The following is a 24118-nucleotide window of genomic DNA, read 5'->3' on the forward strand; positions in this document are numbered from 1 at the left end:
CACGTGATCACACCCAACCCCACGCCAACTCGTTTCCTAGCAGTTTATCAGAAACATGGAGTTATCTCCTTATTAGAAATGACTAACACCCTTCCATAAAAGCATAGGGCTGTCGAATTGCCCGTTTTCTCTTCCTTCTGCACACAGCTGTGCAAGCTCCTCCCAACTGAAAACACCCTCAGCCCCAGCTCCCTGTCCAAGCCTTTCCATCAGCTTGGTGAACGCGCACTTTCTGGATTCACCACCTCCATCTTCCAGCTTCCCATCCATCTTTCAATCCACCACACTCTGGTTTCTGATCCTACTACGATTGAAAGTTTTCTAAGGCCACTGATGACCTCCAAGTTCACAATTCAAACGGACCCTTTTGAACAAATATTGCAATTACTGTTTCCACAAGAAATCAGTTTCAACTGAATCCACCTGACTTACATCAGTATTTTTTCTCTCATAAAAATGATATACGTTCACTGTAGAAAATTTATACATTAAGGAAAAAATAAATCATACGTAATTCTACCATCTGAGAAACGTGAAATTTAAGGGTATTCTCGTCCAAATTTCCTTATACGTATATGTATGAATTACGAACTTTTTTTTAACAAAATTGGGATTTTACTACAGTTATTCTGGTTTTTCCACTTAATGTTAGTTGGCATATTAATCAATATTAATATTCTGAATCTCTTCCCACACTCAACATTCTTAACTGACCAGTAATGCTCATGACACCCCAATGACCAGCATCTGCAGCACCTCCCCTCCGGGATCTGTGCGCTCGCTCCCCCGGCGTCTGGCAACCTCCCCCGTGTCTCCCAGGCTCCGCTCCAGGTGCCTCATTGCCCACGTCACAATCCAGAATCCTTGAGATTCCTGCTCACGCCCCGCTCTCTTCTCAGTCCCAGGCTTCAACCTAGCTGCCAACTGTCAAACCCAAAACAACCTCGCAGCCCCGTGCCGAGCTCCCGCGCGTGTTCAGCTGCCGTGGAGACAACCTGTCTTCTGCAGCAAGGACACGGCCAATGGTCTGCACACCCGACCTCACCCTCTCCTTCCCACACGACAGCCCCCACCCTGTCAGGCCCCAAGCGGCCAGCACCTTGCTTCTCTCGTGCACCTCCCAGGAACAACGACGGGCCTCCTAGGCTCCTCCCAGCTCAGCTCTCCTCCCTCGACCCCTGGGTGTCCAAGACAGCTTCCTCACCTCTCCCACTCTGTCCACTCTGCACCATGCAGCTGACATCTCCCACAGTCTCTTCCACGTCAGACCCCACCTAAATCCTTCAGTGGTGCCACCGCCTTCAGGAAGTGACCCGCATCCTAAACAGTAGCCCAGGCTGTGTGGTCCAGCCTCCCAGGCCCACCTCCATCACTGCCCTATCATGACGCCTGCATTCTGGCCACATCAACTACCTACGGTCTGTGGACCATGACCTCCCTCACGTCCTTAAAGTGGCTCCCTCTGCTCATCTTCCCGACTACAAATCAAGCATCTCACCCTGGAAGCCTCTGGCGGGTTGTGTGTGCCCTTACCCCATCAACATTACAGCTCCCTCCCGCAGCAGCGCTCCTGAGAGTCGGGGAGGGCAGGGTACCGGGACAGGTGACAACATGGACTATGACCGACCCCGAAGTCGCCCAGGGCCACCTGACCCCTGCTGGCCTTCAGCAAGACTACCTGAATTCGCCGTCAGCCTGGGCACAGTGACATCACCTTGCCATGGTGTGCAGGACAGAGGGTCACTGCATGCCCACACTCTGCCCATCTCCTCCAGCCCAAAGGCGCTTCCCCATCCAGGGGATCTTGGCAAGAGCTTCTCAGAGCTTGAGCTTTGGGGATACAGGTCAGAAACAGGCGGGGCAGGATGAACAGGGAGCTGGGAAGAGCCCCCCATCACTGCGGGAGCACGCTGCGGAGTCGGGCTGGGTGCTGCCGGAGACACAGCTTCCCCTCACGAAGTGTATGGGAGACGCCAGGCCAAGTCTGTCACTCCCGTGTTAACTGCCAAAACATGGTAGTCTGAAACATTACAGACTAACAGCAGAAAGGTGAAAAGCCATTGCAGGGAGGTTCCGTGACCTTCATCCGGTCCCTCCAAGGTCACCCTCCTGCACGTCTGCAGTACTGGGGAGGCTGGCACTGGGCGAACCACAGGGACTGCGCCAGGTGCACCTGCCACACCTGAGTGTCTGCGTCAGTGCCATCTCACCACACACATAGCTTCCCGTGCCCTGCACCACAGCACGAGTCCGCCTCGCGCCGTCCCCGGGACACGTCCAGCCACACGCACGCTCCCCGTCTGCTCCCCAGCTCTGCACTCACGCTCACAATGTTGGCATGTGCAGTCACACAGCAGGCGCCCTCTCACGGCTGGCTCTCCTCGCTGGGTGTTACCTCTGCGCCAGCCCAGCCAAGGCGCTGGGTGCACGACTCAGCGGTTCGCTCCCTTTCAGCGCTGAGCAGTGAGTGGGCCACGGTGCAGAGATACCACAATCTGCTCATCACTCATCCACTGCAGGCCGTCTGGGTAGTGAAACGTTTCTATTAAGAATGAAGTTGCTAAGAACATTCACATAACAAGTTTCTCAGTGAAAACAGGTATTCTTTGCTCTGGGACATACACCCAAGAATGGAACTGCCTGCTCTTGGTAGGATAAATCCAGTTTTAGTTTTAAAAGGGAATGCCAAGCTATTCTGCAGGGTAGCTGTATCATTTTACATCTCTATAAGCAACGTGCGGGTGACTGACTTTCTCCACGTCCTCACCAGCATTTGATTTTATGACTATTTTTTATTTCAGCCATTCTGACAGGTGTGCAGTCATATATCACTGTGGTTTTAACTTGCATTGTCCAGTATCTGTTGAACACCTTTCCCATGTTTATGTGCCGTCTGTGCATCTTCTTCATCGAGATGTTTAGCACGTCCTTTGCCCATTTTCTAACTGGATTCTTTGGGTTTTTAATGTTGAGTTTGGGTGCTTCTTTGTATGTTCCAGACACAAGTCCTCCATTGAGCATGGGGTTCACACATTCTTCCCCCTAATCTACAGTCTGCATTTGCTTCCTCTTAGTAGGGTCTTTCGCAGAGCAGAAATTTTAAATTCTGATGAAGTTCAATTTACCCAGCTTTTCTTTTTATGGATTTACTTTTGGTGTCAAATCTAAGGACTCTTTGTCTAGTCCTAGGTCCCGAAATTGTCTTCTTTCCCTACGAGTTTTGTAAGTCTGTGCTTCACGTTAGAGTGCGTGACCTGTTCTGAGTTAATAACTGTACGTATGCAGTGTGAGGTTTAGGTCAAGGCTCATACTTTCGCCTACGGACGGCTGTCCAATTTCTCCAGCACTAATACTGAAAAGGCAACCCCTCCTCCGTGGAAATGCTTTTCTTTCTTTGCCAAGAACCAGCTGGTACATCTGCGTGACCCTCTTTTGGGCTCCCCACACCATTCGGATGACCTGTGTGTCTGTCCCTCCACAAGAATAACTCTGCTTTGATCACTGCAGCTCTCAGCAAGCCTCAGCATCAGGAAGAGACACTCTTTCCACTTCAGCCTTCTTCAGAATTGTTTTGGCTGTTTTAAGGCCTTTCCCTTTCCAGATAAATGTTTGAATAAACTGGTCTGTATCTATTAAAAAAATGTTCCTGAGATTTTACTAGTAATTGCATTAAATAGACTGATTTAATACCTAACATTTTTACCTACATCGACTCTTCCAATTAATGAACATGGTATGATTCCCCAAGTATTTAAATCTCAATTTTATCAAGATTTGGTCAATCACCTAAACCCTGCACTGTTTTATTAGATCTTTTTCATTTCATTCGCTACATTAATTTCAGTTTGGAATTCGTGTGAGCATGTCTCTCTTTCCCCTTCATTCCTGAAGGACCGATGGACAGGTCTCTTCCTTCAGCTCTGGAAAAACATCACGCCACTTCTTTCTGGACCCCATGGTTTCACATGAGAAATTTGCTCTTTTCCAAGTTGGTCGCCTTTTCCAGGTAATGTGTCATTTCTCTCTGGCAGTTTTAAGACTTGTTTGCTTTGTCTCTTACTTTCAGAAGTTTCATATCCCTGGGTGAAGATTTCTTGAAGTTTCTCCTATTCAGGAGTTTGCTCAGCTTCTTGAATCTTTACATTTGTCTTTTGCCAAATGTGGAAAGTTTTCAGCCACTATTTCTTCAAGTGCTTTTTCCAGTCCCACGCTTTCTACGGCCCTTCAGCCTCCAAGGACACAAATGTTAAATCTTTTATTATCATCCCACAGATCCGTAAGACTCATCATTTTTTCCAGTCTTTTTTCTCTCTGCTGTTTAGATGGAGTAAATTTAACTGATCTGTTTTCACGTCCAGTGGTTATATTTCCATCATCTCCACTCCACTACCGACCTCGTCCAGTGAATTTTAAGTTTTGGTTATTACTTCCTAATTATGTAACTTCCATTTTGTTCTTTTTATAACTTTTAATCCTTCACTGAGATTTCCCCCTTTTTTCCATTCAAGAGAATTTCTAATTGCTTGTTGAAGCATTTGTTTAAAGCAGCTATAAAATCTTTGTTGGATAATTCCAATAGTCAACTCAAACTGGTCCCAGGGTCAGCTTAGTGTCCTTCCTCATTCAAGCTGTGGTTTTCCCGGTTCTTGATATGACCAGTGATTTTTCATTATATCCACAATATTTTAGGTATTACACTAAAGACTCGATCCTGTTTACATGTTCTACTTTAGCAGGCCACTGAGGTCCTGGCCCGCTTTTGCGGGCTTCCCTCCAGTGACAGTCTGGTCTTCTGCTTCACCGCTCTGTGCTCAGAGGGCCCCTGCTCAGCCCCTCCTGGTGCCACCCTGTGAGGACGAAGTCGCTTCCCTGGGCCACCTGATGCTATTGGCAGATCTCCTAAGGATGGAGGGCAGACACCAGTGGGCCTGGTCTCCGTGTCATCAGGTGGAGAGAGTGGGCGCACAGCTCTGTGATGACTGCCGCTCTAGGCAGATAGACCATGTGCTTGTGCCCCAGTGGCTGAGCAGATGGGACAGTCCAGGGCTTTGTTGCACTGATGCATCAGACTGCCCTCCATGTCACCTGTCCGTGCTCCAGCTGCACAATGGGGCTGGGACAGCCTGAGGCTTCACTACTGCCCAAAGCTTAAGCCCCTCACCAGCCCCGCTGGAGCAGCACAGGGCCTTCCTTCCCAGCTGCAGGATGGGGCGGGGACAGCCTGAGGCTTCCCTGCTGCCGGAAGCTTCAGCCCCTCACCAGGGCCCACTGGAGCAGAACCTGGGATCCTTCTTCCCCAGTCTACTGCAAGTGAGAGGCTTTGCTTTTCTGATTTTTCTAAGTCTACAGAGATCTGAGTTGCAGGCATGTCCAACACCCAGCCCCTGATACATAGAAGATGTAATTTCCAGAGTATTTAACTGCATTTGGAGGGGAAGAGCAGGGAAGGATAACACAGCAAAACGAAAATACTAACTTCAGATTGCAAGATGGCAGAGCGACGCCACAGCCTCTCTGTGCGAAATTCTAGACGAGAAGTTGCTGTATTCAGGGGAAGACATCAGCACTCGAGGGAGCTCCCCAAACAGAAGGAACCCAGAGGTGAGGAAAGCACAGAGAAATGCCATGAGCCTGGCCTGTCGGGAAGAGGCCCCGCAGAGGCTGTGAGAACGGGAGGCGCGGGGAAGGGCAGCGTCGGTGCTCACAGTCACCCAGCACTCTGCCCGCCTCCACGGGCCAGCCGCCTTCAGACACAAGTGACGAGAGTCTGGAGTGAAGGCCCGGCCACGGCCCAGGGTGATGCCAACACCCAGGAAGGATTAGGGTCTCCTAAGCTCAGGCGTCTGCCAGCAGGACAGCAATGGGTCCCTCCATCCTCTCCTCTGATGGAAAACTGAGCTGAGGCCAGGTCAACAGCACGTCCCGATTTTGCCAGCGGGCCACTCAGAGCCAATAAAGAGCAAAAGACACCCCCAAGCATGAATACACCGCAAGGACACCAAACACGCGAGGAATGCCAGGACCATCAAACAGGTAACAGACAGAAAACTGAAGCCACCGAGGTGACACAGCCAACAGAGCACCAAGAACAAGCCTTTACAGTAAGCGCAGCGTCAGAGCAATGAGCACACGGGCAAGGAAAACTCACTAGATCCATGGACAAGAAAATGCAAGTTTCTAAAGTAAGAGAAACTCACTGTGTGGGCTGAATAAAAACTAAAGAATATGTTAGTGGGTGAAATTCGGGCTTCAGGGTCCTTCTGAGGTAGTGGAAGGGAGAAAGGACAGCTGCCGCAGAAGTCCCAACCTGCCTGCTTAGCAGCAGTCCCTTGGGAGGAGAGGAGCAGCGTGCACTGCAGCGGCGCTCACTGAGTACGCTCCGGAGCTCAGACGGGGCTCAGGCCAAAGCATCTGGTCAGAGCCTGAGTCAGGTCAGCAGGAAAAAACACCGAGAAATAGGCAAGGAGTATTTCAAAGTATCAAGTTAGAAAAACAGTGGTGAAGAAAGTGTGCAGAGAGGGACGCCCTCCCAGAGGAGCAGGAAGCAGAGCGTGGTCTCAAGGCTCCTGAGCAACAAGGAGACAAAGACAATGGGGTGGGGAGAGCCTCTGACTTGGATTCCCTCACCCAGCAAATCACCACACAGGGCTCCCACCGCAGTCCCAGGCAGTGCAGGGACCGGGTCTACCCTCCCGCCCTCAACAACTGGAGTCTGGGCGAAACAGATCAAACGATGATTTCAAACACTGGAAAACAGGCAGCATGTGACAGTGACCCTTGCCAGAAGGGTGAGAAGGGAGCTGAGTGCAGGAACTGCCCATCTGACTGCCCGCCCCGGCTCCAGGCTGCAGCTCGGGGGTCCCTGCACGGAGCCCAGTGGAGCCCCGAGTTAAGAGAGGAACACTCAGCGCTTGGGAAGCTGAGGGGCACTACGGTGTGAGGGCAGGGGATCAAAGCAGAGGGAGAGCACTGGAGAGCTGCACGGGCTTCCTGAGCCCCTGGGGGTGCACCGACCCCTCAGGCTCCCTGGGAAAGTGTCACGCTGCCAACAGCCAGAGGGGAGAGGCCTCCGAATCAGCAGAGCGCTGGGTGCCGCCAATGCCACCGGAGCAGCGAGAGGACCGCGCAGCGCTGAGGCCAAGCGAGCACTAGACTAAAGACTGCTCTGAACGTGCCTCGCCAGGCTGAGAAGCAAGCCTTCAAAGACTCAAACTGTTTTCAAGTAACATTAACTACATCCCAGAATAAAGCCCCAACATATTTAAATAAAAAAAAGAATCCAAGATAAAATACACAATGTTTGTCATCCAAGTGACCAGGTGGGTCAAGAAGCAGGAAGAGACGACCTCGATGAGTAGAAAAAATAATCAACAAACAGACTCAGAAATGACAAAGGTGACAGAATTAGCAGACAAGGTCATTAAAAAGACTACTATAGTCATATTCCACACGTCCAAGAAGGCAGCGAAAAGCGTGAGTATCACAGAGACAGACACAGAAAGCGGAGGGATGATGGTGAGAGATGAAAGCTATACTGTGAAACGTCTGCCCAGGGTCGGCAGCAGGGAGGCCAGACGCAGCGGACAAGGAGACTCGCGGACCTGAGGACGCAGCGACAAAAGCCGCCCAACATGAAGCACAGGAGAAGGGCCCAAAGGAAGGAGCGCAGCGCCAGCGAGCTGGCGCATGGGTACCGAGCGTCCCACAGGGACACAGGGGCGCAGAAACGTAATTCTGAAGACAGAACGGCGGAATTTCCCTAAATCTGAAGAAGGTCCAAGAAGCTCGATGAACCACCAACGAAACAAACATGGAGAAAACTACACCACGCTGCGTCGTAATCAAATCGCTCTCAGCGACGCAGAAGAAACGCCATGTGCTGTCAGGGAGAAGACACGCCACACGGGAGGAAAACTGGAAGAAGACAGCAGACGTCTTGCCAGGTCAGGCAGGCCAGGACGCAAGAGGAGGAGCATCTCTAAAGTACAGAAAGAAATACTTTCAACCTGTAATGCTACCTCCAGCAAAAATATTTTTCAAAAAAGAGGGCAAAATGCTTTTTCAGACATACAAATGCTAAAGCAAGTTCCTCAGCAGACCCACCACCACAAATGAACATTTAGTGTGAACGTGAACATTTAATTTAATGTGAACAGAATAAGGACATTTGCCGACAAATCTGGAACAGTTCCCTCCAAAAGGATCACAGGGGACAGTGTGCAGCATGAAGACACAAACTGAGAGGGGCAGCGGGGCACAAGGAACAGTGCTGAGGAAAGAAGTCAGTACGTCTTGGGGAGTCTAATAACTGTTGTAAAATATTTTAAATTAAAACCTGTAACTACAACTCCAGATGTGATTAGCACGGGAGAAATGGGGCAAGGGAAAGGTTCTCTTCCATCTACATGGAGGATACAGACCCAGACTAACTCCAGATATGAGAAACACAACTGACGGGTGTTAAAAATACAAACGGTAACCACTAAAAGTCTAACTATTTTTCTATGGTATTATTTGAAAGAAAACAATACCCTAAATATGAGTAATTACACTAATTAACTCATAAAGATGTCACTTGTGAACTCACAGCAGGCGTAAGTCTAAATAAAGTATATGACCACATAACGACCTATTTCCCATGTGAATGTGATGCTGCACGGGGCGCTGCGCCGACAGAAACACTCACCTGCCGTTCTGTGGACCAAAGGTCAAAGGGCGCTTCTATGCCTCTGAAAGTCAAAATTACTGAAATGATCACCTAACAACTGCTAACACTGCCTTGGATACACTACTTAACTCAGTTAACTGGCGTAATCAGAGGCTGTGAAATATTTTGTTTCTAATTTTCTTTTGAGCAAATGCATAGTTACACGTGTATTTATTCAAATGTTTATTTCTCATTTTGTTCGACAATTCTTTGCTACTTAAAATTATTTAAAACCAAAAGCATATTGGCGGGGGACGCAACGTAAGAACTTATTAGCTTAGTATAAGTATCTGGGTTGCCATGCCTGCTTGCTCCTTTTAAAGGACGGACACAGCCGTGAACCTATGCCCGAGTCATCAGAGCAACGACAGAACCTCGCCCTCGGCAGAAAAGGCGTCGCAGAGGAGAGCGAAGCACTCGGCAAACGCTCAGAGGAACAGCCTGCACAGACAGGCGCACGCCCGCCCCTGTACCTACCTCACGCTAGACCTCCCCTGAGCTACCGCGCGCAATGTCCCGGACAGGGCGCCTACCAGGTGGCCCTCGGCCCGCGCCTTGTTCTGCCGGGCCTCCCGCCGCCGCTGCAGGAACTCCTCCACTTGTCTGGCTCGCTCCGCGGCCGGCGGCCCCCTTGGCCTGAGGAGTGAGACACACAGCAAGGTCAGAAACTTGGAATTAAATATTTCAAAAACTTAAAAATTACTTAATCTAAATATTTTCCTTAGAGGTATTTGCAGAATATGAAGAATGGCTGATCCGAAGTAAAACCTTTTCTGTAACTTGGGAGAGAAAAGAAGGCTGCTGGGGACGTCGTGACCCCTCTGCCAGGATTAGATAAACAAGCTTGCGCTGTACAGCACATGGAACTGGATTCAGTATCTTACAGTAACTTACGGTGAAAGAGAATGTGAAAACGAACACATGTATGCTCATGTGTGACTGAGGCATCGTGCTGTACACCAGAAACTGACGCAACACTGTAAACTGACTGTACTTCAATAAAGAGAAAGAAAGAAAAAGAAAACGCACACTATATGCTCGAGCACTGCTGATCAAGAGGGTTGGCAGAAATGAAATGACACATGATCTCACAGCCACACATGGTTTAAAAGTTGAAAATTAAAACAGTGACACTGTGTCTGAGGCTTAGACATAGACAGGACAGAAGCCGTGTTCCAGAGGAAGAAGCAGCCGAGTCGCACAGCTGTGTGAGAACTCGCAAGTCAAGGATGGACGGATGCAAACCCTTCACGGTCACCGAGGAGTTTGCTGCCGTGGCCCAGTCTCACCCCCTGCTGTCACTGCGGCAAGAAACACCCTGGAAGATGGACCGGGTGAAGACGCACAACACAGTTTTCCCTACTTTCTGCATACTGTACACACTTATTGTGGGAGATCTAAAACAAAATAAAGCCACACAGAGCATACGCTGCAAAGACTAGTAACACCAGAGCCTAAAACCCCGCACAAGGTCTGCTTTGCTGTTTCATCAAATACACACTGACGAGTGAGTGCGCAGCCCTCTCTCCTCAAAAATGGGAAGTGTCTGCATTCGGCTCAACACCTGAGGCTACCGTACATAATTCATATTGTCTATTTATCTTCACCTCCACTGCTCACCTCTGCTCAACTAGCTTTCAATAGTTTTTTACAATTCGAGGGAGCATAAAGATTTTTACTACACTCAAAAATATTCTCTCAAAATGACAAATTAAATTTTCACAAAATGATTTCTGCTCCTCTTTAACAGGAATGTTTTTGTGGAAGAAATGCAAGATCTAAAAAAAGACATATGAGGGGAGGAAGGTAGAGCTCAGTGCATGAGGTCCTGGGTTCATTCTCCAACACCTCCATTAAATACATAAACACATACATAAATAAGTAAACAAACAAATAAATAAATAATTTAAAAAACACATGTATACTTTAGAAAAGGAACTATGCAAATTAAATATTGACCACTACCATATTAAATTAATTTAATGGAAGAAAAGTGAAAAGCTGAGGAGTAGGCTGACAGGGAGCCGTCAGTGAGAGACGAAGGAGAAGCACAGACGACAGAGGACGGTGAGGAGGAGAGGACACGGTCCTGTCAGGGTTCTGCACAGAGTGCAGTTCCGTCTGGACTGATTTCAAGCAAGTGGCTAAGTCATCACCACCACATGTTGGTTCACAGTTATCGCATGTTCCTTCAACAGTATGTTAGACAGCCTACAGCATCTATTAGCTACAAAGTTAGGCTGAAGTGAAGAGCTCCATGTGTGTTGTGGGGAATCAAGGGCCAAACCCACACAGGAGACAACGGCCACAGCCCGCGGGCAGAGAGCCCCTCGGACCAACATGCCGATGGGGGAGACACACAAGGCGTAGGTGTTAAGCCGAACGTGACAAGACAAAACCACACGGAGGACCACCCCCATCCAACCTGGCTGCGCTGTCCTGTACAGACAGGGCTCTCCATCTTTTCAATGGTTTTCTAACAGCATTGGCACTAGGGGAGCTGGCCTGCGGCCCCTCGGAAGTCCCGGATGCACCCGGGCGCCTCCTCTGCGGGTGAACACGCCCCTGACGTCCATTCCTTTCTTTAAGGCAGCGCACAGGCCACTGCCAGCATACCTTTCCAGAGGTCTTCGGCCGGGGATGTTTCCTTTCCACTTCACTTCGCGGTCTTCTGCTCTTTGCTGCTGCATCTGATCGAAAATAGCATGATAATGCTCGTACTGTCCTCGAGAAGAAAAAGATGCTGGAGCCACAGCCCCTCCACTGCCAAAAAAGGGAGCCTAGGAATTAAACAAAGAGGACTCACGTGCTTGTCTCATAAGGCCCAGAGGTTCGCACCACCCTCGGGAGGAAAAAGTGCATCTCAACACCTGACTTCTAGAAGGCAGCCACCTGATTTGACATGCTAATACCCACGTAGCCTAAAGGAAAATGTTCCTACTGTACGTAAGCATCAGCAGTCCCAAGCAGTACACTCTGCCACTCACAGCAAAGCGCGAGGAGAGGGGAGGAGGCCGCGGGGGGGCCCTGCCTCCTTGATCCTGCCACTGCTCTTGACATTTTTCTTTCTCTTTAATGAAGACATTAAGGCTCAGAAAAGTCAAGTAACCTGCCCAAGGAACACTGCCTGGACAAACTGTATTTGATGTTAACAAGATTCTTCTGGCAGGACGGTCTGTCACAGCCAACTTTCTCAGCAACTTTCAGTTTCACACATTATTATCAGTACAAGTTACGGACCAAATACACACAGGAAAACTAGGAATTCACAGCAGATGGGGAGACTCTAGGTGAAGTGAAGGTACCCCAAGAAAGCCAGCTGCACACATCGTACAGAGCGGGGCGACCCTGGAGAAACGGAGCCAAGGGCCTACCTTGACCTCGCCGCCTCCACCAGCGCTCAGCACGTCTCTCCAGCCCTGCTCCCTGGCCCGATTTATCCTCTCCAGCTTTGGAGGAAAGAAAGAAAGAAACAAAATATCACTTCAAATATTTGATAGAAAACACATGAAATACATTTAGCAGGAACACAGAAACCTTCTCTGACCCAGGACACAGGCGGGGAGGCCAGGCGCCCCTTACCCTGTCCTTCTCCTGCCTTCTCAGCTGCTCGGCCTTCAGGAAGCTGATCTGCAATGATTGTGAAGACAGACTTCTCAGAACTCATGAGCCTCTTATCACCCACAGCGTGCCAAGGGGAGGAAAATAAGAGCAAAAAACTACCTGATCCTTGTGTTTCTTTTCTTTTTCAGTCAATTCCGATCTTCTCTTTCTTGTCACTTCCTTAAATAAAAAAAGAACACTTTCATCAACAATAAATACTACTTTTTCTAGTTTCATCAGTAAAATTAGTACACCGACGGTCGAGGTGTGCCCAGGGAGGTTAAAAACAGAAATAAGCTAGAGGTATTTGTCTGAAAGAAATAAGGAGGAAAGGTTTGCAGGTTTTCTAAGATTCTGTTTCTTTTTTAATAATTATTTCGGCAAAGCTTTACAATAAGCAGACAGATGTCTTTATACCTCAAACATTTTCCTCCTTTCTTCTCCAGGATTCATTTTCTTCACTGGAGTTTGATGGGTCTGGACAAAAAGTAAAACTACGAATTAGGCAAGGATTTTGGGTCACCCCTTTGAAAAACTCAAATTTATGGAAATTTAAAATAAGAAAAAGGTAAAGCCAATACTACCATTACTCTCTCTCAAAATATATCATCCCTAGAAATAAAGAACCACATTAGTGTTTGGCACACTATTTGTTAAATGAAGAGAAACATGAGAGTCAAAGAGACCGCGGGAAGGGTTCTCCCCGTCATCAAGTAGGGAGTGCGAGCTCAGACAGAGACGGTAACCACAAGTTCTCTTACATTACGGGAACAGAGCGCCATTTTGAAAGCCCAACACTGAAGAGAGAAATTCTTCTTGAAATAAAAAAAAATTACACAATATATGCTCACAATATAAAATTCAAACAAGAGTTGTTAGTTTCTCTCCCCACCTCCAGACATAACCATTGTTAGTATTTTCATGAGAATCCTTCCAGACATTACTTTATGTACTTAAATACATACATAACCACATATATACATATATGTATAGAATCTTAGTATTTTTTTATGCTTTTTACATAAATACAATAAACAACGTGTTATTAGAGGGAACAATGCTTTTCACTATTAACAATGCTCCTGGACATTCCCACGCTGTGCTAAGAAGCAAGCCGACAACGGCCGTGCTCCAAGCCAGGGATATGACCAGCTTCTTTAACCACTACTCTAGGGACAGATGCGCTGGTTCCAACTGTTCCCTACACGACACGCTGTCACGAACTTCCTCATACATGTGTCTTTGTGCAGTACACATTCAAGGCTTTCAGTGCAGCAGCTTTTTTGTAATGTAATTACAAAGTAAAAACGTAATTTAAATGTTGAGAAAAACTGCCACCTCAAGAGGCTGCATCAATGTACACCCCCACCAAAGAACTCATTTCCCCACAATCTCACAAATTAACTGTTCATCTAATCTGGGGGTTAATTTTAGGAGCTCTTTGTAAATTATGAAAAATAAGACTATTATAAATATTGCAAAAATTCTTTGCATTCTGTCTCTGAATTGCTGCTTGTCGTATCTTTCATTGCATAGTGTTCTGTAATTTACATACATAAAAAGTTGCCCATCTTTCCCTTTACAATATCTGCATAAACTGTTCTACTACGGAAGATACTCTACACCTCATTATATCTGTTTCTGCCACCGAGACAGTTTCACTTTTATATTTAGATTTTAAAATGTTTACAGTTAGATTTTGATTTTTAGATCTGGAACAATCTTGTTCATGGAATGAGTCAGGAATCTAATTTTTTTCCCTAGAAAATCCAGTTATCTCATAACTATTTGCAGATACATCTTTTTACATATAATAAATTCACACACACACACACACACACACTGGTCAGTTTCTGGAATGCTCTAATCTGCTACATTTATCCAACCCCTCTTTTCTTTTCTTTACTGTGATATAAAGTCACCTACAGAAAAGCAGATGAAGGACATACACAGAGGTCAGCAGAAACCAAAGAAACCCCCCTGCAGCTACACCCAAGTGAAGGACAGAGCACTGCCAGCTCCCGGACTCCTCCACAGCCTCCAGAAGTCCCACCTCACCCACAGACACCCACCACCCCGACTCTCGTAACTACCGTCTTGCTTTCCTACATTTTTTTGCCACCGATACACACCTTCTTAAACAATACAGCTTAGGAGTTTTCTGTTCTGAGTTTACATGAATGGAATCACACAGTACACATTCCTCTGCATCTCGCTTCTGTGGCTCAACAATGTTTTCAGAATTCATCTGTGTGTTTACTCATGTCTGCATCTTTTTCTTCATTCTTATGTAATATTCCATTCTTGCACAGTCACCTTGCCCTTTGCTCAGTGCACCTATTCTAAACTATTTGAGGGATTTTGTCACAATGTCTCTCCATTTCCTGTTCTGATTATGCATTTTCTGCACAATCAACTTCTACGAGGCCACTGACCCGAGTTCAAGAACAGTTTCTGCTGCTTCACTGGGAGCTGCCAGGTTGGTAACTGTAACCTCTGTAAACATCTATGTTTTCTCTCCTCTCCCAATATTTATGTTTCTTGTTTTTTTCTCATTTTAATTACACTAGCGAGGATTCTGGAATAATGTTAAATAGTAACAATCATTGCAAACATTCTTGTCTTGTTCTTTAATGTAAATGCTTCCAATTTTTCATCATTATGTAAAACGTCTGACATGCGTTTCTGGTATATATAACTGTCAAGTTAAGAACTTTCCCATTTACTTTGTGAATCAAAGACATTTGGGGTTACCTGAAACCACTTTACTGAGGTATGATGGACATAACAAAAAGTTGTACATGTTTAATGTGTGCAAAGGAGTTTTTTTAAATGTTAAATTTGATTGAACTTCAGTATCTACTGAGATCATTTATAGGATTTTCCCTTCTAATCTGCTAATGCAGTAAAATTCACCAGTTTCCTACTGTTGAACCATCCCTGCATTCCTGATACGCATCCCATTTGATAATTTTAAAGTTATTCTTTTGATAAATTGCTTGATTTGATTTGCTTTTTTTGAAAAACCGTTTTTTAGGATTTATGCATGTGTGCTCAAAAGTGAAGTGACCCAAGGTTTTCTTTCTTTTTTTATCCTGTACTAACCACTCAATTTTATGATCAATGTTAAGCCTACTATATGACTATATGATTAATTTTTCAAACAACTGAAAATGCAATTCTATATACCAAAAAAGATTAAAAGTATTTAAAAGATTAGAAGTATAGGAAATTCTTAAGTTATGTATCATGGACAAGTTTTAAATTTTTCAGCTACTTTAGAAAAAAGTGAATATAAAAAGAAACACCGTACAAAATTATTCACCTATCTCAGGTTTCAATACAAAGGACAACTACTTTAAAAAATTTCAAAGGTCATTTACATTATTATTGAAACAACTCAGAATTTGATTAAATCACTAAACCATCTCCATTAGCAATTCCATTTCATAGCTGCTGTATTTTCGCAAATGTCAGTGTTACGAAATTATTGTCATATACCACTCTTTGCTTCAGTTTCCTAAATTTTATAAAATGACCATAACAGGTAAGCACTAAACTTCTAAAAATGAACTCAGAATATTACAAAATAAATATGGCCCTCAATAATATGAAATTAGTAAAATTAATTTCAGAAATACATCACTGTTGAGATATTACATACCTCACAACACACAAGAAAGAACTAGAAAGGCACCAAACGTTTCCTTTCACTAAAAAAATTCAAAAAGATATTTAAAGTTTCTTCTTACTCAATTAAAAAAAAATTTTCTTTTTTAAAGGAGGTGCTAGGGATTGAACCCAGGACCTTGTGCATGCTAAGCGTGCGGTCTACCACTGAGCTGTACCTCTCCCCTCTGCTTACTTTAGAAAACAACATGATTTATAATATAAACATAATTTCCTCTTCAGGAAATGCCACTAATTTATTTTAATAAATATATTATATAATTTGAGCACCAAATACTTCACTTAATGTATCTACTTAACATTTCTTTATGACTTCTGTCAGTCTCCTTCGTTTTAGAAAACTGGTAAAGCAGAGAACAGCAATGTTCTTTAATAACGTAATAAAACCAAGCCTGTGAGTTATCAAGATTACCTGAATTGAGCTGCAATAAAATAAGGCCAAATGGAATGTGTTACTAATACACAGACTGTGACATGATCACGATACCTGTTTATGTCTTTGGAGAGGTTTCTTCTCATGTAACTTTTTGTCTCCGTATTTCTTGTACGTTAAGGGCACTCCGTATTTCGCAGCAGGCTTAGTAATTTTCTGAGCAGACACAACAGAAGCCAAGCTCTGTCCTGAAGCTGGTCTCTTTGCTACATGAAAAGTTACAAGGAGTTGTTTTCAGAGTTCTAGATATTAAATCTTTCATTTAAAAACTCTTGAAATAGCACTTTTTCATGTTCACACTCACTGACAACATTTAATCTGAGACTTTTCGTTAAATACCGATCTCACTCCTCAGCACACAGATGCCGTCACTGTGACCGTTTTACACTAGAGCCACTTTGGGAAAGAAACAAAGTTGTCCTCCAAGATGCTGACATTTCTCATATAAAAAAGCACCTCCTGAACACTGACTGCAGTGATGGCTGCACAGATGTGCGAATACACTGAAAACACTGAACTGCAGACTTTAACTGGGTGAACTGAATGGGACGTGGTTTACATCTCAATCAAGCTGAGGAAAATAATGTTTAAGAAGGACATTCAATGTCTTAGAAATTACTTTCAAAATCAGAACATAAACTTCAGGAGCAACTGTTCCACATTAATTCCATCACCACGAGCACTTTAACACTGTCTTCATACACAGCCTGAGTGATGCCTGGACCTCAGACCTACCGAAGAACAAGGAAAAGCATCACCGTAGCTGAGGGTCCCCGAGATGAGGACAGTTAGACACTGCTGGTGGGGACGTGAACCGCTCAGACCTTCTGGAGAACAATCTACCTGAGGAACAGCGCTTATGAATGGATGTTAAAGAAATAATTGGAGAAACACAAAAACGTGCACAAGGACAAAGGCTGCAGCATCACGAGGTAAGCGCTCACTGAAGCCTAGACAAGGTTCAGTCCTAGACAATGACAAATTCAAGAAAAACACTTAGACTAAGTAATGGAAAAGAAATCTACACGTCACGTCCCTCAGACACCGAAGGAGGTCAAAGAGTCTCGCTGCACCAGCCCTCCGGAAGCCCCTTCCTCCCCCCTTCCTCCCTAACCCTGCCCTGCACTCAGCCCCATGTCCGCCCCCCCGCAGCCCAGCCCTCCGCGTCCGCCAGCTCCAGCTCGGGGCTGTGTCAGGGGCTAGGTCCACCTCATCTATGTCCACCGACAAGCACGCTTCCTCTTCCAGAGGGGAAGGGAGAAAAATGTAACTGGGAGTTCACAAGGAAGTACCACCATTAAACTCAGGCCTTCAAACAGTATCTAAGTGTATGAGAAAATGGTCCACACACAATACTGTGAATTACAAGACACAAACCTTTGTTTATAACACAACCCCAATTTTCAATCATTATGTATCTCACCACAGAAAAAAATACACCAAATATAACAGTGTGTGTTGAGATGAGGGTAATTTTCATCGTCTTCTCTATAATTTTTATAATGAACACATATGGTTCACGTAACTTAGTAGACTCTTATTAAAATAAAAATGGTATTAGCTTACAGACTCGTAACAAACGCGCATGGAAAATGAGACACAGGGTGTTAAAGTAACTTTTTTCAAACACATACTCCAACTGTATCCCGACAGGAACTAGGAAATGTGAGGAAAAGAATTCCCTTTGAGAATTCAACTGTAAGTTCAAACCAGAGGCTGGACGCACACTCACAATGTGGTAACCTGGCCACAGGCACAGCAGGTGTGCAGAACTGGGCAGGCGGCACAGAAGCGCAGACGTGAAAGTCCCAGGAGACCCGTCCACAGCCCCTTGCACTTGCCAGAAAGAGGGAGAATGACTCATCGGACTTCCGGGCATCTCCCAAGCTCAGAGGCCCGGCTGCCAGCAGGGAAGCTGGTTAGCAGAGGGGGTCGGAGCCCACGCATGCCACAGGCCTGAGCAGTGTCATTCCAGTGTCCACCCCGTGCCCCCCACTACACAGCAGCTCCCCGGCGTGGGAAGACAGTGCTGACACCGGGTCCTCCCAGTCTTTGTGACAAGGAGTCCTTGGATGAAAACCCGCTGCAGGTCTGTCTGGTGAATCCCGGTTAGGGCGAGCTGATCCCCCACGCCTGACCTCCGCACGCAGGGAGGGTGAGTCCAGGGGTCTTTAGAGGAGACAGAAGGCACGGCCACCGCACTCCCAGCTCATGTGGACTCGGTTTTATGACACAGCATTTATTTTCATTAATGTTCATACTCAAAATGGAGTAGGACACGCAAAGCATGATGTGTGACAAACAACACGATCTTCACATCTTAACTGCCACTCATTTTAAATCCACTCTGAAATCGTTCCATGTAGGAAAAAATAACTTCTCTCTCACAGAAAGGTACTTACGCACATGCACACAGTATATAACCACACACGCAATCATACAGATATTCTATTTACTGCTGGCCATAGTTGTAAGAAAGTCTATCCTTGCTAAGGTGGCCTAACTTCACAATGATCTACTCTAAAAATATTTTAGAATATTAAGTATTTCTCAAAGAAAATTATTTTACATAAAGATTTGCAATTAACCAGGGCATTTTATAACATTCTGTAACAATGTTCTCAGAATATCAGTTGAACATTTGAGTAAGACAGATTTCAAAATAGAATTCATTTAAATAAGGTAGACAATAAATGGAAATTCTGTTATTAATTGGAAGTGTTTTGTACTACTATAGATCAGAAAAAGCTTAAAGACACATTTCCTCTGGATTAGATTTATCCTGCAACTATCCCCACTGAGCACATCCACAAACACCTCTAGCATTATTAGTATATTGATTATCACAAACAGGTGAAAGGAGTCACATTAAATTTTACTTACCTGGTATAGGCTGTGCTCCAAACTTGGAAAATGTTTTTAGACAAAATTCTTCTGCAATAAGCTTAAATTGAAAGAGGACAAGAAAAGTTAGAAAAGATGTTAAATTTCCAAATTAAAAAAACCTAGTCAATCAGAATACCTTTTTCCTTTTCATTCATAATTATGCTGCCAAATGAACTGTACTAAAGCCCAGGTGGCCCATTATTAAATTCCTCCCACGCTAACTTCTTCCTAACCTTACCGACTTATCTTATTCTTTTTTTTATTGAAGTCTAGTCAGTTTACAACATCGTGCCAACTTCTCATGTCCAGCATTGTGTCTCAGTCATACATATATGTACACAGATTCCTTTTCATTTTCTTTTCCACTTATCAATTTATCCTTCTCATTTCTCTGGACACGCTGTCTCCTGGAGAGAACCGAATGCATCACACAGGCCCTGCACTGCTGCCTGGTCCGCGTCTCCGAGACTCACCGACACCGCCTGCACCGGGAACCACGGGTATCCATCCCTCTCATTTACCTCAAAACTGCTCAAGAATCACCTCTTACCCTGTCCTCCGATCCACCTTTCAGTCAGTTCAACTTTACTCTGAATCTCCTTAGCCTCTCCAATCTTACCAATGTGTAACTGTAAACATGTTGAACATTTGAATATTCTACACAACTTGCAAGTGACCTCTTTTTACTATTACTAAACCACTCTGCTACATATTTCCCAGCATTTATAAACATACTTTGAGAAGTAGAAATCATTAGTATTTCTTGCAAGCAATTTTCTCTGCCTACTCACTACATTTTTTCCCTTTAAATGTAAAACTACGTTAGCAACAAAGATCTCACTGTAAGCCTGCTTTTCCTTTTCCTGGGTGAGGAAGAGAAAGGTGAGTGAATGTTCCGTTTTTCAAGAGAACTGAGGCCCCCAATGGCTGTGGACCAAAAGCTCCAACAGGCAAGAAGCCCTGAGCTGACAGGGTCGCCTTTCCAACCCGGACCCCCCAAAGGGCAGTTCTCCGTCTCACACCAGCAGAATCAGCACCACCAGGAACTTTTAAACATGCAATCCCAGGCCCCAGCTCAGAATGACTGCACCAGAAAGAGTGGTGGGTTCACAACGTCCCCAGGCAACTGCCTGCAGCCAGAGTCGCAGAACCACCGCACGGAAGTGACCGTGTGCCTCACAGACAGTGCAGAGCAGCCGCATGAGAGTGTCCCTTCTCAACAGGTGCATCCCCCCTTCCTCATCATGGAAGAAAACGGGTGCTTGAAGGTGTAGCCTCGCCCTCAGATGAGTCATCGACCGTTTGAGTGTGAGCTGCCCTTCCCCCACGTGACTGCGAACATGACTGAGCCACGCACGCGGACTCCACGGCGACTCTGGACTCCCTGGGCTGTGCTTTCCAGCACCGCTGTCGTTACTAGACATTGCTGTCTGGATTAACATTTAAAATACATAAAATGTTAGATTCCGCTCTTCAGCTGCACTGTGAGCAATCACCCACCACCCGTGGCTGCGGCTGTGACGTTGGCCATGCAGACAGAAACCAGCCTCACCCCCACAGAATGTGCCAGTGGATGGCACCCATGTCCCTGACGGGTCAGACCCGTCCAGGAGGATGTTTCCAGGGTGTGCTGGATTGAGCACTAGGCCCCATTAATCTTGGCTGACAGCACTGAGAATTTAGGGACTAGAAAGGGAAAAACAGTACAGGATATTGTAGTGATGTGAAAACAATAGTTCACATGATGCAGTAAAAGTTCATAAACTGTTTCAAAGTTAAAGCCTTAGAAAAGGATCACCACCTTTCTCGCTCGACAAGTCGCAGCAGAAAAACAACCCGAACAAGAGAGATAGGCTCTCATGAAGGGTGAAATCTAAGCGGTGCATAAACAGAATGAGAGACTCTGTGTTTGCTGATCACGTATGTCAAACAGCCATAACCCGCCCTTTTTAATTTCCATGTTATAAGCTCTGTGGGTCTCAGGCTTGGGTGCTTTCTCCTGCTGCTGGCAAGCTGAATTCCAGGGCTTCGGCCATGACTACATGTCCTCACTGCTGGTATGAAGGCGGGGGGTGAGGGTGGGGGGAACCTCAGCAGGATTAAATGAAGCCATTCTTTCTTCCCAAGAAGTTGCCAACAAACAACAGTACGTGGCACCAAAAATCTGTCCGTGAAAATGTTACTTACAGAGAGTCTTATAAGGCACCCACATGTTGGAGACTTGCTACGTCATACACTAGCAGCCTTTCACCTCCCAATTTTAATTGGCTTCTTGCTTACTAACGTGTTCTCCTGGTGGTAACAGTTAAACCCACATCTCTGTTTCCTGAAAATTATTTGTTCACGTGGATTCCTGTCAAGCCAGAGGCTATATAACACTGCCCTCCCATCTCATGAACATATGAAATAAACCATGCTTTTGTAGATATCTGGCTTGTACGAGAGTTAACAGTGAGCACTTAGATTAACAAAGGCCGCACCAAGTCTGTAACATGATTCCACTTCTAGGTGATCACAGTTATCAGTAACTCTGCTCATTGATTTATATAGACTTTTGATAAACCCTGCCAAATTGAATTTCAATTCAACTCAACAAATATTTACGGTGCACCTACACACAAGTACCAGAGGGAAGACCACGAGCTGAGTCAACAATCTATCATGCGTACATGTAAGCGCCAACACAACGGGTTTCCCCTCGTTTTCTATCAGATGAAGTACAGCTGCCATCACATGAGCTGTAAAGGTCACACACCTGTGTCAGCACAACAGTGAGGGGTCGACAGTGCCTAGTACATGCTGGGGACCCTGAGCGCTTATTAAGTGCGAGACACTGAGCTCTCACATGCATTGACAGACACTTGATTCTCCTAACAACCTCACGATGTGGATATATTTATAAAAAAGAAAAGCGAGCACAGAAATGTTCAATAATCTTATAGTCAGAAACCCAAGAAGACAGAAGGGAGAAAGACGGACGCCAGGGGCGGTGGGGGAACGGGAGTCAGTGGTTAATGGGTAAGACGGAGGCGACGGTGGGGATGGCAGTCCAGCACCATGAATACATTCCATGGCACTGAACTGTACCCTCAAAACAAGTAACGATAATAAATTTTATGGTAAGTCTATTTCACCACAATAAAAAAATTGGAAAAGAAAACAGGAACCCAAGAGACAGAGGAATAATTTTGTGGTATCATGTTTCATATTAAGAAACATATACTTGGTCTTCATCCAGTTCCTGGCACATAGCCCCTAAGATTCTTGGAATTTCCTAAGTGGTAAGAGCAGAAAGGTATCTTTTGTTGTTCAAAACAAGCCCCTTTCAACCACACCTGAATTTACGTTAATGGCTGATGAGGGGACTTGTGGAAGCACGTGAGGATGGAGGGAAACGAACCCCCTGACGAGAGGGCTAAAACCCTCAATCCCACTCCCCCCCCACCCAGGAGAAGAAGGGGCCCGGGATTCATCACAAAGGGCCACTGATGTGACTGATCATGCCTATGTAATGGAGCCTCCATAAAAACCAAAAAGGACGGGGTTCAGAGAGCTTCCGTGCTGGGGAGCACATGAGGGGCAGACCCCAGTTTCACGGGGACAGAAGTCCTGCACTTGGGACCCTCCGGACCTCGCCACACGCACCGCTCCATCTGGTTGTTCATCTGTATCCCTTACCGTCTCCTTTGTAACAAACTGGTGAACGTAAGTCAAGGTTTTTCTGAGTTCTGTGAACTGCTCCAGCAAGCACAGTAATCGAACCAAAGGAAGGGACCCGGGGAACCTGTGATTTTATAAGCTGGTGGGTCAGAAGCACGGGTGGTAAGTGGAGTGGGGGCCATCTTGTGGGAGACCGTGGATCTGATGCAGTCTCCAGGCACAAGGGTCAGGCCTGAGGGGAATTCTGCAGGACACGCAGTACTGCTTGGTGTGAGGACACTGCCAGACACGGGGTGAGGAGAAGTGTGGGAAGTCAGGCATTAAGTGCTAAGAGGAAAAACAGGAGGAAAGCTTTCCCACCAACAGAGGCATGAGCGAAAGCCGACAGGAAGGGAGAGGAAGGGGACTCGGTGTGGTGGGGACAGCTCTGCTCCGGACAAAGGCACCAGGTCCCAGTAAGCACCAAAATCCTACTGCTCAGTGTCAGTCACGCGATGAAAACCTACCCACCTGAGGGGAGAGAAACTTCTCAATGCGTCTGGCTATAAAACCCTTCTCCAGGATGGAGTTGACGGACGGTCTGTCCCTCGGATTCCTTTTAAATAACTGAGAGAGCAAACTGCGGAGGTCGTGGGAATAATGCAGAGACACAGGCGGGAAAGACCCGGAAATTATCTTCAGCACCAGGTTCTTCATGCTGCCAGCTTCAAACTAAAACCCAGAAAACAAACGAACATGCATGAAAACACCGGTATCGAAAATGGGCGCCACAACAACGAGAGACAGTTCTTCTCCTGTCGACAAAGAGCAGAAACACAGTCCTCTTCCCAGCGTTCGAACCAGCATACGCTCTCCAGAGTAAGGTCCACTTGGCTTCTGGTAATAACACTCCAAAGGAGAGCCCAAGCCTTATCAGTGGGAACACACACTTCAGGATTAAACATGACATAAACTCTAATTAAAGTGGGGGGGTGGTTTAAAATCTAAAGAAGATTTCATTTTGAAGGTAAAATCAAGCTGTTGACAACTCAGCTAAAGTACACTGTCAATGTGTTCTCAATACACACATTAAGAAAACAAAATATGCTATAAATTAGGCATTGGTGATTACAGCAAGTCTAAAAGAGTTCTGTTAAATG

General features: G+C 45.8%; 1 protein-coding gene across 7 annotated transcripts in view; it reads right to left on the reverse strand.

Moving 5' to 3' along the window:
* The window catches only part of NEK1 (NIMA related kinase 1), a 93999-nt gene that overhangs the window by 50073 nt on the left and 19808 nt on the right, over window positions 1–24118 (reverse strand). For 6 of the 7 annotated variants that reach the window (XR_012503502.1, XM_074355780.1, XM_074355777.1 and 3 more), the window contains exons 9-17: window positions 23490–23690; window positions 19317–19377; window positions 16488–16639; window positions 12728–12787; window positions 12431–12490; window positions 12290–12337; window positions 12082–12156; window positions 11324–11487; window positions 9241–9343 (exon numbers count right to left, since the gene is read on the reverse strand). Coding sequence is in view for 6 of the 7 variants with exons in the window: in XM_074355780.1 (XP_074211881.1) it covers window positions 9241–9343; window positions 11324–11487; window positions 12082–12156; window positions 12290–12337; window positions 12431–12490; window positions 12728–12787; window positions 16488–16639; window positions 19317–19377; window positions 23490–23690 (924 nt within the window). In the remaining variant the exon portion in view is untranslated. The remainder of the gene's footprint in view (window positions 1–9240; window positions 9344–11323; window positions 11488–12081; window positions 12157–12289; window positions 12338–12430; window positions 12491–12727; window positions 12788–16487; window positions 16640–19316; window positions 19378–23489; window positions 23691–24118) is intronic. The other variant, XM_074355778.1, reaches the window with a different exon arrangement.

Source organism: Camelus bactrianus, chromosome 31 (assembly GCF_048773025.1).
Source record: "Camelus bactrianus isolate YW-2024 breed Bactrian camel chromosome 31, ASM4877302v1, whole genome shotgun sequence".
Taxonomy (NCBI): domain Eukaryota; kingdom Metazoa; phylum Chordata; class Mammalia; order Artiodactyla; family Camelidae; genus Camelus; species Camelus bactrianus.